This window comes from Anoplopoma fimbria, chromosome 16 (genome assembly GCF_027596085.1).
Source record: "Anoplopoma fimbria isolate UVic2021 breed Golden Eagle Sablefish chromosome 16, Afim_UVic_2022, whole genome shotgun sequence".
Classification (NCBI taxonomy): domain Eukaryota; kingdom Metazoa; phylum Chordata; class Actinopteri; order Perciformes; family Anoplopomatidae; genus Anoplopoma; species Anoplopoma fimbria.
Genome location: NC_072464.1, coordinates 1,688,955 through 1,701,855, shown reverse-complemented (window position 1 = coordinate 1,701,855; position 12,901 = coordinate 1,688,955). Strand labels below are relative to the sequence as shown.

At 42.4% G+C, this 12,901-nt stretch overlaps 1 protein-coding gene across 1 annotated transcript in view; it reads right to left on the bottom strand.

Moving 5' to 3' along the window:
* Positions 1 to 1,322: 1,322 nt before the first annotated feature.
* Positions 1,323 to 12,901, bottom strand: part of nalcn (sodium leak channel, non-selective) — a 69,716-nt gene continuing 58,137 nt past the window's right edge. Inside the window, exons 27-44 of the mRNA XM_054615102.1 lie at positions 12,076 to 12,180; positions 11,379 to 11,485; positions 11,170 to 11,290; positions 10,953 to 11,051; positions 10,718 to 10,811; positions 8,804 to 8,910; positions 8,538 to 8,612; positions 8,308 to 8,427; positions 8,152 to 8,220; positions 7,901 to 8,049; positions 7,707 to 7,800; positions 7,197 to 7,329; positions 6,092 to 6,207; positions 4,719 to 4,876; positions 4,169 to 4,319; positions 3,653 to 3,799; positions 3,411 to 3,528; positions 1,323 to 2,139 (exon numbers count right to left, since the gene is read on the bottom strand). Of these exons, the coding sequence (XP_054471077.1) occupies positions 1,997 to 2,139; positions 3,411 to 3,528; positions 3,653 to 3,799; positions 4,169 to 4,319; positions 4,719 to 4,876; positions 6,092 to 6,207; positions 7,197 to 7,329; positions 7,707 to 7,800; positions 7,901 to 8,049; positions 8,152 to 8,220; positions 8,308 to 8,427; positions 8,538 to 8,612; positions 8,804 to 8,910; positions 10,718 to 10,811; positions 10,953 to 11,051; positions 11,170 to 11,290; positions 11,379 to 11,485; positions 12,076 to 12,180 (2,106 nt within the window). The 3' untranslated portion in view covers positions 1,323 to 1,996. The remainder of the gene's footprint in view (positions 2,140 to 3,410; positions 3,529 to 3,652; positions 3,800 to 4,168; positions 4,320 to 4,718; positions 4,877 to 6,091; positions 6,208 to 7,196; positions 7,330 to 7,706; positions 7,801 to 7,900; positions 8,050 to 8,151; positions 8,221 to 8,307; positions 8,428 to 8,537; positions 8,613 to 8,803; positions 8,911 to 10,717; positions 10,812 to 10,952; positions 11,052 to 11,169; positions 11,291 to 11,378; positions 11,486 to 12,075; positions 12,181 to 12,901) is intronic.

The window sequence follows — 12,901 nt, the reverse complement described above, 5'->3', positions numbered from 1 at the left end:
ACTATGGGCCTTTTTGAGTGGACAAATGAAGACCCTGTCTCTCTAAATGGGCTTATTCTGCGACTAACAAGGGCCCTTGTTAAGAGAAAAAAAGATGCTTTAGCTGCAGCCAGCAGTTGAGTGCATTAGTCAATTAGCTCGAGTCTAACCCCGAGTGATTGTCCGATGAATTAACGAGAGAGAAATACATCATCACGGAACACAAGGAGTAAAACGAGAGGGTAATTGACACACGCACACACACACACACACAAACAAACAAACCTCTGTTTATGTTGTTTGTTTGTGTGAGTCGGTGTGTGTACTCACAGTGCCGTTCTGTGGACGGCAGATTCACGCTGACCCGGGAGGCCGGTTGGAAACGGAGCTCATCTAGGCCCACAGCAAGCATAGCTCATAGCAGACTGGATGGTCATCACCGGTCATCGCTGTGAACTGGAGAAAAGGTGCTGGGCGCCCAGGATGAGCAAAGATATAGAGTGTGTTAAGAAGGAGGGGAAAAAAAGTGGACGATATAATTTAGATGAAAAGAAACAGCCCTGCACCCCAGCTTCAAGATTGAGTGGATTCTCCTTTGGCCACTTTGACATTTCATGTGAAGTTGGGACTGTATGATGAGAAAAAAGAAGAAGCTCAACAGCTTATCAGGGCAGCTCAGCGTGTAACCAGGAGAGGGCAGTGTTATCCAGAGGAGGCGTGGGGAGTGCAGTCAGTGTCTGATCTGAGCAGATGTGTGCGAGGAGAATCATTAAACAGCATCTGTCCACTCAATTACCCCCTTCGTTAGTCTAATCCCATGTTTGCTTTCTTTGTAGAGGGGTAATTAAACTCCCCATAAATTGAATCATGGTGTAAAACAGTTTGCGGTGAAAGGGGGCAACAGGCCTTCTAAAGGAATCATGGGATGTCCAAAAACGAGAAAGAGGAAAACATAAAGGATTAGAGGTTAAGGTAACACAGGCTGCACACCATGCAGTCTGTTATCAGCACGTAAACGCATACAGGGAGCTTAAGATGGGATAATTAGTTTTGTTTTATTTTGGAACCAAAGTTCCAACAGGAAAAGTGTTTGAACAATTGATTTAGTTTATTGGAAAATCAAATTTCAAACAGGACCTGTTGAAATTTAGAATCGACCATCTCTAGAAGGCAGTGTGGATGTAGCCTCTGGTAAAAGTATGTGATGTGATGTGAAGGAAATTAAATCTGACAATAATTTTGCTTATATATGCCCGCGAAGGCCTTTATTATAATAATTGAATATTTGATAAAGTTTGGCATTTATAATAATTTACAAAATATGTCATTATTTCATCCCCACACAAATACATAAGATAGATTTTTTACTTTTAATTACATTCACAGTCATAAATCTAAAAGTTGCTTTAATTAGCTTGTTCTACCGACAAGAACAAGAGGCCTGGTTTAAGTATAAAGTGACTAGAAGAAAATCAATATTCATACGATTAATACTGAAGATCAGCAGAGACATTATCACAAACGTGGACTAACACAGGAGAACAGGGGCGAGGCGTTGACATGAAAGGACGTCACAAGTTATTGTAGCTGCGACAAACATAAATACGAGTTTCAAAAGTTGACGTGAAACAGCAGTGTGAAAAAACAAAGAACAGCAGCGTCTCGGTTTGTTTCATGAATGCAACATTTCTTTTACACCACATGTGCCTGCATAGAAAAAACTCAGCAATCCTAATGAGTGGAGATCACAGAGGAAAAGTAAAACCTGTCCCAGAGGTACGAAATTGCCACTGCAATGTCAAAATGGCTGCTCAAAGAATGTCTCATTGATAACCAGCGCGCACAGACTACGGCACTTTCTGAACAGTTGTGAACCTGGATAAAAAGAGATTTTAAAAAAAGCACTGTTTTCATCGATTTGGGCAGAGCTAGAGGAGAAATAGAACGACTCGAGTCAGCCAGCAAGCTCCCACCGTCTCATCTGTAAAAAAACGCAGGATGCGCTGAGACTCGTTCTCTAGATGTCGATGAGGTCGTCGCCGCTCTCGTCGCTCTCCACGGTCAGCTGACGGGTCCACCACTTCTTCACCTCCGACCCTGAGGAGGCCTCGTCGTTGACGGGGTTTATCTTGCACACTATGGACTTCACACTTGTGCGACCTGACAGGAACAGACACAAAGAACAGAGCATTCACGACCTGGTTTCCTGTTGAGTCAACCTGCACTTCTTTTGTCTTTGCTCCTGCCAAGCCACTATTATTAATAAGAGTTTGTGTTTTACTTATTTCCATGAACAGATTCTGCCATTTCCTGTAGACATATTTGTTTACCAATCACTTTCAAGCAATCTTCGGTTGAATGCAGGGAAACAGTCCGTGTGGACAGCAAACAGAGGCGGAACACATTGGCTGTAATGTAATCTGGTAACCCACCGGAGATCATCTGGTGCTAAGGCAACTGTGGGGCATTACATGCTGCAGCGGGCATAGCTCCAATGAATTTTGCCACTTTTTTTGTCTTTATTTGTTGTTATTTCCTCTTTATTACTGGAGCACTTGAGGCAAATGACAGAATACACTCATCAACATCGGAGAAGGAATCGTGCGGATTGGATTCATTTGTTGGGAGCGGGCCTTGAGACGATCACCGCCCTCTGCCAAACCCCACTGAAAGCAGAGATTTGAAGCTATGCTAACCTAGCTAGGACCTAGGGCTCTTTAACAACCCACTCTGCTCCTGACTTTTGTCCCGTTAAAGAAAAAATCAGGCTAACCAAGCAACGGGAGGTCGGTGACTGTTAAGACCACATCTTTACAGAGACGTGGCTCCAAACGTGGCGTCCCTGATCAAACTGCATTTGATAAGCAGACCACGGGAGAGAGCGCAGGACGAGACGAGGTGGACTCTGTGCTTTAGACAATGTTGGATGGTGCTCAAACATAGTCAAATGTCACGGACAGTGTTTCCCCAATGTTAAGATGTCGGCCATGTTGCTCAGAGAATTGTTGTGTTGCTGGTGTTTGCATTTTTTCCTGATGGAAGTTTTTAAAAAAAATGCAGAGGAAAATACATCCTGTACTTGTTTGTCATGTTTTTTTTGTGTATAGCGAATGGGCTACAACTGCATTTTGTTGTGCAACCCTGTGCTACATAATGACAATACATTTTCCTGCAATCATTGAGTTATCGGTTAAAAATGAGCTTGTTAACTGGCTAACTCAGCGCACAGAAAAGGAAGTCTTGGCCCCAGACGTCCACTGGCTACGCCAAAACCTCCAAAAAAAGATTGTTTTGTAACTGACCTGTTGGTATAAATAAATCACTCTTTCCGTGGCAAAGAGACACACTTCTGTAAAGAAACTCACTTTAACAGAGCCTCCTCTACAGAACCATGACACTTAGCAACACACAGTACACAGATCTGTACGCACCTGCAGGCAGCCTCCACTGTCCCAGCTTCCTCTGCGGTTTCCCCAGGTCTGAAGAGTCCTGCCTGTAGCCTCCTCTGTCTGACAACGTGGGGCTCAGCAGCTGCTGGAGACCGCTCATCTAAACAAAGAGAACACATACTTTTGTTTCCCCACTGCAAGCGCACACCTGCAGATTATGTGATGGGTTTGCTATATATCACGCTGAGAACGTGTGTGTGTGTGTGTGGGATGCGGGGCCTCACCTCAGGCTGCGACGGGTTGTCTGGGTTGTTAGTGTTGTGGTCTTCACTCGGCAAGGTGGTCTCTATGCTGGGGGGGTTGAGGAAGCGGCTCAGCTCCTGCTGCTGGCTCTCTCTCAGGCTGTGGATGAGGCTGTGATGTTGCTGCTTCTGCGAGAGGACACACGGACATAATGGCGTCATTGTGTGATACCTCCGTGTTCACTGTACATACACAGTACCAGTCAAAAATTTGGACACACCTTCTCATTCAATGGTTTTTCTTTATTTTTAAAAAAAAAAAAAAATTCTACATTGTAGATTAATATTGAAGACATCCAAACTATGAAGGAACACATATGGAATTATGTGGTAAACAAACAAATGCTCAACAAACCAGAATATGTTTTATATTTTGGATTCTTCAAAGTAGTTGAATGAGAAGGTGTGTCCAAACTTTTGACTGGTACTGTATGTGTTTGTGTAATTCCCCCTTGGAACGAGTGTTTTCATGAGGCGTGTTTGTGTTGGAAGACTGACCGCTCGGATGCGTTTGAGGCATTTCTTGAGCCACATGCGTATGGTTTGTTTGGCAACCTCTTCTTCAATGGTGTACTCCAACTGTTCCCTGGCCAACAGCTCCTCCAGCTGGAGAGACTTCCTAATGTCCACTGAGCGATATGACAGCATGCTGTATGACACACACACACACACACACACACACACACACACACACACACACACACACACACACACACACACACAAAAAACAAACCCCACACACAGAGACGATCAGCCAAAAGATTGACATACTTAGTGGAATATAATTATGCTTCTGTCAAAGGGAAGATCACTGGGGCTTTAAAGCAAAAAAAATACACTTTAAGTAAAGCTGCACAAGTTAACATTGCACCAAACCATCAAGAACTGAAGTAATAAGACTTTTAAACCTTGAAACTATAATATGATATATAACTCTAAACTTGCAGGACCCCTAATTATTTGTTTTCAATCAGGGGCTGTCAAGTTGTACACTGTACTCAGTGTACTCATACACTGTATGAAGTGTATGTGGTTTTTCCATGGTCACCTGAGCACGTCATGGAAGGTCACATCCCCTCCACTGTGCAGTCGCTCCATCTCGTAGCACATGTGCTTAAACAGCAACTTGTCTTTGTCCAGGTCCACCTCCAGCCTGCCTCTGAGCAGACGAAGCAGGAACTTCACCCTGGACGTGGGGATCACACCCTGGGGAGACAGTCATAGAAGACAAAGGGTTAATCACACTGATTCAAGAGCATGATGCTGAGACTTAGACCTGAAATGTAAATATAGGAGTGTCCAGCGATTAAGCCTGAGAGTGAGAACCCTTAATGACATTTTGTTTTGTTTTGGAAGTAGTTTGGTGAGAGAGCCTAAGGTTTGTCAGACCACAGTTACAGCTTGTGACTGGCAAAGGTGAATAGAGTTGGGTTGGGACCAAATATAAACATTTTGGAAAGGCTTATGCTCAGATATACATGTTGTTCTGTAATGCTATTCTAATGCTACGACCACTCAAAGCGCTTTTAGACTGCATATTATTCGCCCATTCATACACTGATGGCAGGGGCTACAATGCAAGTTGCTCCTGCACATCAGGACTCTAACTAATCCAGATGACCAATAGACTGTATATTAAAAGTAGAAGTAGTCACCTGGACGTCACCAATTTTTTGACTGCCTTTCTGAAGCCTCCAGTTTGGTATTTTGACATCTTGTTTTTTTGGGGGCTTTTTACAACCAGAAGTGACACGAGAGGGTGAAGCTAAATGTTACAATTAACTTTCATCAAGTGAAAACACACTGTGAAATGGTTAACGTTTTAAGACCAAAAACACAAATGACTCCCAAACCGGACAACGGCGTGGTACCGACCTGTCAATAGTAAGGTAGCCCCGCACTAAAGCCTACCCCGCTTTATTGACTATTTTACTCTAAATGGGACCATAAATCTTGTAAATATTCATCATGATGTAAAGAAGAAGACCTGAAAGTAGCAATAGAGACCATAAACTCATGTTTACAATATTTAGTGAGGGAATAAATACAGTGAGAAGTAGGGTCATTTTCTAGACAATCAGACTCCTTTTTACAATCAGAGGAGTCGCCCCCGGATGGCCAGTATAAAGAATAGAAGTTTAGGGTACTTGAGCATCGACTTCACTTTTCAGAAGCCGAGGTTGCTGCCTTGGATGACATCATGGATAAGTGGGAGGCGGGCGTACATTTTTAATCCGGCACACACTGTTCTAATAACTTCAACTTAATTACTCAATGCCGTACTTCATTCCCTTCAGGCCTTCTCATTAGCTCTCACTCTGCTTTTATCTTCTCTATATTCTGCCTCGCTCATAGCCACATGATCATCACCCTCTCCACTCTGCTGTGTCCTCGTCCTCTCTCCTATTGCTAATGTCTCACCTCCCGTTTGTCATCCACCATGTTCCAGATGATCTGGAAGTGCCTCAGGTCATTATAGCTCAGCAGCTGGTCCTCCTCGGTGGAGTAGAACAGAGAGAAGTTCTCCACGATGATGGCTGCAGCGATAGCAAGAGATATTAATAATCAGGGATGATAATATTCTATAAGGGTGAGTTTTCATTTTAAAAGGCATCAATTGCCTGTATTTGTATCACAGTAAATGCAGGTTGTTATGTTTGCCTTTATAGCTCTAAATAGCTATTTATTTTATGATGTAATGAGTCAACTGCACAGGCTTCTAAGAGACAAAATGAATCATAGTACTATCATGAGTTGACTATAACCCATTCTGTTAGAATAATGAATTCCATAACACAGGCTTGAGCAAAAGGACAATCCTTTTGACTTCATGTTTCCACTCTATTCTCTAGTTTACTTGTTGTTCTTCCTTTTTTCGTGCATTGTTTCTTGTGTGTGTGATCTTAAGCTACTTTTCTCATAAAGTGTGTTCTTGTCAAAAGCTCAGTGGTGGCTCTCATATCACAATAAGTATTTATGCCTCACTATCTGTCTTTCCAGACAAGAATACAACCCATGTGAAAGATATACTGTCCACTAAACCATAAAATACACATTGTAAATAACATTCAAAAAGATGGTCTAGTTCTATCTTAAAACTCTTGCTCATTTTGATTCTACTCGTGCCCTGCTGTGCAACCCCTTTCCTTTTTTCCGACATGTCAATCTGCCTCCCTCCCTCTTCTTATACGGCGGTGAACAAGATATAATTTCAGCATGAAGGGGTTTGATCATTCTGCTGATGATAAGCCGCAATAAACTAATCTCTTGTCACTTGAGGAACTCTTTGTCCACTCTTTGGTGAGATGACAAACCCACAGGAAAGTGTGCCTCATGAGCACTGCAGTCTTGCGTTACATAAAGCAGCATGAAATAGAGCCCTTGCTGTTGCTAAATCAAATCAAATAAAGTTTATGATCCTTTTGAACGGCTTCTTATGCACGCACACAGTTGTGTCCCCCAAACTGTGTGAAAAAGACATGGTCCCCACAATGTCATCAATACAAGAAGACCTGCACACACTGACCTACGAGTAGATTGAGCATGATGTAGGCTATGATGACATAGAAAGAGCAGAAGTATATGAGCGCTCCGGCGTAGTTGCCACAGTCAGTCTCCCAGTAGCGATGTTTATCCGGAGTACAGAATGGGGCCTGCACCTGGGGACAGAAAAAAACAACATATGGGGCATTAAAACTGCACAAATGGTCCCTGAAATGTTACGCTAAAGGATCGCTTTGACCAAATTACAAAGTTAAACATATGTGTGATATATAGCCATCGATACTCATTAGGGCCATATTTTTTATTTTGCTAGACAGTGGTCATAGTAAAAACTGCTGACAGTGATGCCTGTGGACTACACAACATTATATGAAATATGAGTGAATCCAGTCGCCTCCATTGTATTGGGATAGCGGCGAAAAATGTAAGTGAAATTGCGACACAAAATATAATGTTTACAATACACTGTGTTTTTCCGTGTTGGGAATAGATGGTGTTCTTTTGTCAGGACTTGCAGCTTATCTTATCTTACCATGCAGTCGTGCATGATTTTATTCCAATCCTCCCCTGTGACAATACGGAACAGAACGGTGATAGCCTTGCCAGCTGTGGAGAAGTTGGCATGCCTGTGACAAGGGGAGACGGACAGCTCTGTAAAGATGACTTCTACTGCACACAGAGTGCAGTGCTCATTCACAGGAGGAAAAAAAAAGGCAGCATCCTCACCGGTTGATGTTCTCTCCGTACTTGACGGTTCCAAAGAGAACAACGCCTGCAAATGCGTAGCAGAGGAGGAGGAGGAACATGCCCACGATGATGAAGAAGCTCTTGTACATGCTGACCACCACGGTCAACAGCAGCATCTTCAAAGTCACCTATTTCATCACACACATTCACAAGCATATTTAGTTAAGATACAAATAAATCTTATTTTTTGGGCAAAAGACATTAAATTGAGCATGTTGTTGTATACTCACGTGCTTCCCACATATTGTGAAGAATCTGAAGACAATCACACATGTGCCCATCATGTAGGTATATGCATTCTAGAGGGGGGGGATATAGATATATGTAACATCGACTCCATAATACTTTCTCAAATGTTCCCTTTGTGTGAGAGGAATTTGTCGAACCAGTAAGGAGAAGTGCAGGACGATCCAGATGACACCCAACGACGTGACCAGCAGGTCGTAGCGATTCCGTCTGCTCTGCCAGTAGCCCGCGGGAGACATGGCTATGAGCTTCATGGTCACCTGGGAAAAACACAACACCAACAAGTAACATCACAAACACACACACACACGTCTATGCCAAGTGCAGGCAATCAAACCTTTAAAGGGACGGAGGAGGGTAACAGACTCACCTCAAGTACAAATATAAAGGTGAAGACTACTGACATGGTGGCGAGAGGGAACGTCACTTGATCGTCCACGTCCCACTGGAGAAGAGCAGATTCACATGCATGTCATGTTGTTAGTCAGTTCACATCATATCAATGTAGCGCATTGGAACATCTTAATTGTTCTTTACATGCAAAATAAATACAAGCTCATAGTGGATAAAAAAAATAAATACATGAGAAACGTATAAAAATGATAATACATGATGTATTTCCCCATAAGGCTTTACCTTGACTGACAGCAGCACAGACTGTGCCAGCACCAGCACAGCAATGCCTCGTTTAAAGAAGGGATGTTGAGTGATGTCGTACATCTTGGCCCGGAAACCCCCGTTTTCTGTCAGGCAGATAGATAGATAGATAGATAGATAGATAGATAGATAGATAGATAGATAGATAGATAGATAGATAGATATTCCTTTATTGATCCCCATGGGGGAAATTCGGGTGTCGCAGCAGCTCAAGTACAGAGTAAACAGATTAAAATAATAAATAAAAGATATTATACAATAAAATAAAATAAAAATAAAATAGAAGAAGATCACATCTCTGTGGGGATAATTTACTTCAACATGTTCATACAGTCCAGGGGGTGACACTCTCTGGTTGAGTCAGTGATTCAGATTAGAATGTCTCAACTGGCTGTAGCAGTAGTCTTTGAAAAAAGGCAGCTGGTGCTTGAATCCGTGGTGGTGTCCCTTCCTGTCCAGCAGATGGCACTCATGGACTGCTTGGCTGTTGTTATCAGAGTGACAAAGCTTGAATTGTGCTGCAGAGTTTCACATACATTTGAATATGTCAATTACCTTGATTGACACTTGAAATCCCCTGAAAGCCTCAACTGCTACATTTTGGGACTAATCGGACCACCTTTTGCACAAATTTGATCCAGTTCCTGTCACGAGAACCTGGATTAAAACCGGACATCGTCTCTCCTCTCTTTGGCTACCACCAGGACGGCAACGAGAAGAGGCTGAGCCGAGGTGTGTGTGTCAGGTTCGAGTGTGCGCTGCTGTTGCAGAGCGTGGTTGTTGTGTGGTTGAGTGAGTGGCCTTATTGTTAAAGTTATAAGCATTAGTGATTTGTGCTAAGTGTGTACAGCCTAGTTGTCTTTGCTTGTATCCTTTGAAATCTTGTATATTGAGTATTGAGTATCGGACGGGACAGCCCAATCGCCCAATATTTGGCACCCTGCACAGAAGGAATATAACTGCACTTCGGGTTTTCTAGGATGCATTACCCCATTCACATGCATACTTTCAAGTTCATGCTTGTTTCATGTGTCATCGTCTAGCTTTCAATTTAGAGAGCGTTGTAGCATTTTATCCTATACAAATCCTTGTTAGAATAGATTCAAGTTACAACTGTCCGCAGTGTCCTCTTTAAATCAGGGAGTTTATTTTCTACAGAACATGAAATTGAAATTAAACGTTACATCCAGAAGCAGCCTCTTGGATAGCATATGACTGCTGGACATAGAGACAATTTTTTACAAGCACTTTTGAGTCGGACCATGTGAGTTTGGGCCAGCTTGGCTATGCAATGATCTGCCAGTAATGAGTGAGTGGCGCCGGTGCAGAGCGGCCTATGGATGCGGATCGGAGTCAGGTTTATACTGCCGGGGTCAGCAGCGGCACTGCTGACTAAAACTGAACCATTGATTTCCTGTTAGTTCTCGGCCTCGGCTGTACTAACGGGCCATTTCCCACACCGCCTCCGAGGCACTCTTCAACTATTCTCACGACTCTTAATCACAGAAGGAAGAGGGACGGTGTGAATGTTCCGTATTATCGCGTTGAAATGTAATTGATAGCAATGTTGTTTGAGTGTGTGTGTAAAAATTGAAGCAAACTCAACATTTATCCGGTTACTGCTAGTCCATAAATGTGATTTTAGTGTGGATGAGGCTGATAGTTCACTTTAACATGGGGAATTTGATACACTCTGTGAATTTCCTGTAGAAGGCTGTGACATGCACTTTATCTGTCCTCATATTTGAATTTTTTACAACAATGAAAATGAAAAACAAGGACTATTAAATGCGGATTACTTTGGGGCACACACACCACATGGACAATCAATTCATAATGCTGTGATTTAGGAAACTGCTTTGTGTTAGGTGTTTAACTTTGGAGAGTGAGCACCTGGGCGAGGGGGCAGGTGCAGAGGTTGGGCTATTTTCAGTCGACTCTTCAGATCCTCCCATCTCCTCTGGTCCACAGTGAGCAGAGCGGTGCCCTGGTGGCAGGAGACACAAAACACATTTAAATCCTGGAGGCATTGTTTTTTTGCTATCTTGGTTGCAGCATCAGTTACATGGTTTGAAAACACGCCGCCAATAATAAGCTTAAAATAAACATGATGCTGCATCTCTCTTACTTTGTTCTCGTTGAAGTTTGCGATGACGACGCCCACAAACAGAGTGAGTCCAATCATGCATCCCAGGAACACAAAGACGTGGATATAGATGCCATGAATCTGCCGGCACAGAGGTAATTAAACTGTCACATTGTTCTTATGATATAGACGCCAGCTGTGAAAAGAAAAGACTTTGATGGAAGTGAGTGGAAAGGTAACGTAAGGTAAGGTGAGGTACCGGTCCAACGCGGTGAATGATGACGTCTCGGACCTCCACCCAGCCTTTCAGGGACAGCACTTCAAACAGAGCCAGCATGGCATTCCCCACATTGTCAAAGTTGAAATTACGAGGGTTGGCCCTGAGGAAGGACGGAATTGATACATCAATCACCTGAAGAAAAACAATCCTCAATCAATAAATAATAAGAAGAAGAAATACAGCTATACCAGACTCTCGGTACCCAGAAACCAGGTTTCTTCTCTCCAGGTTTCAGCTTCAAGTTGAGGTTTTTGGAAACGCTGACATTTATTCTGAATATACCGTGACACTCGTCCTGCAACCAACAACACAGTTCACAGCAAAACACAGAATGAGGCAACAATTAGAAAACAGCTGTTAGTGAAGTGGTTAAGTATGTATGTTGTATGAAATAACAAGTCAAACATTTCATTGCTGAATCAATAAACAGACTAAGAAAAGTTGTACTTGTTTTTGCATAATGCACTAAGCCTGTATATTAAAGAATTTAAAAATCACAGTTTGAAAACAACATGTTTCTCCTCATGGCTACGCAAATTAACGGATCATATTATTGCACAATAATCATCGCATTCCCAGTTTTTGTCAGTTGACTTGTTGAGAAAAACTATAATATTATTATTAAGATCCATTGCCAAATTCACAAGACTTGTTTGAGCGTTAAGCTTTAAAATCACTTAAAAAGGGATTTCTTTAAAATAGAACATCCGCATTGGCGCGAGCTGAAAGAAGTATAATGACTGTTGTTAAGAAAGTGAGATCAAAGTAATCACTGGATTATTGATTTGACTGGGAAACCCCTTGTACTTGCTCAGCTTGCAGTTCTCTGCAGGGAGTGTGGAATGGGAGGGGGGTTTAGTGAGAAGATTAGGTTTCTTGCTGTACCCGTTTGAGGATATGGGGGTCGTTGCACTTGGCGAGCTTTCCGGCGAACAGCTGAACCCCGAAGCTTGCGAACACCAGCATTAGTGTGAGGAGCAGAATGGAAACCTGCAGGAGAATCAATCAAGAGTTTAAGGTCAACGTAATCCACGAGTGTGAGATTAGAGAGCAAGCTGAGGATGTCAAACAGCTGCCAATGTGGAGACCTGAGCTGGGAAAGTCCAAGTCGGACTCAGAGAGAATCTGTAACTTTTGCAAGCTTCTGATTATATATTTTAAACCCTTGGCAGGCGAAGCAAAAGGTAAGCAAACACCAGAAATGGGATGAAATGCGATAACAACAAGAGCACAATGCAATAAAGGTGAATAGGATGCATTAATGTATTAATCCTGGTGGTATTTTTGAATGTATCTGCTATAAATCATGAACACTTAACCGTCAACCGTTTTTCCAAAGCATATCATAGTTCTTCACACATCTAAAAGCCTTTTCACGACCATCTGTACAGTTTAACAGTGTTGCATTGGAGCCTCATCGTTGCAAGTTTCAAGTAAATTAAGTTTAATGTTACACTGCACTGAAGTGTCAATAAATAACTTCCTGCTAGATCAGGAAAACACAGGTAATGTTTTAATTTATGGTCACTTAGGTTTCAAAGCATTGCCCAGAGCTTTCACCTGATTAAGTTTTCGGAAGTAAGCTGAAGAGGGAGAGGAGTGAGTTGTGTTTATGCACATTTACATCAATGGGGACTAACATTTATTATATTTTGATTAACATAAATCTCTGTTTCTGCTTCTGAGTAATTGTTATGTGTAAAAAAAAAAA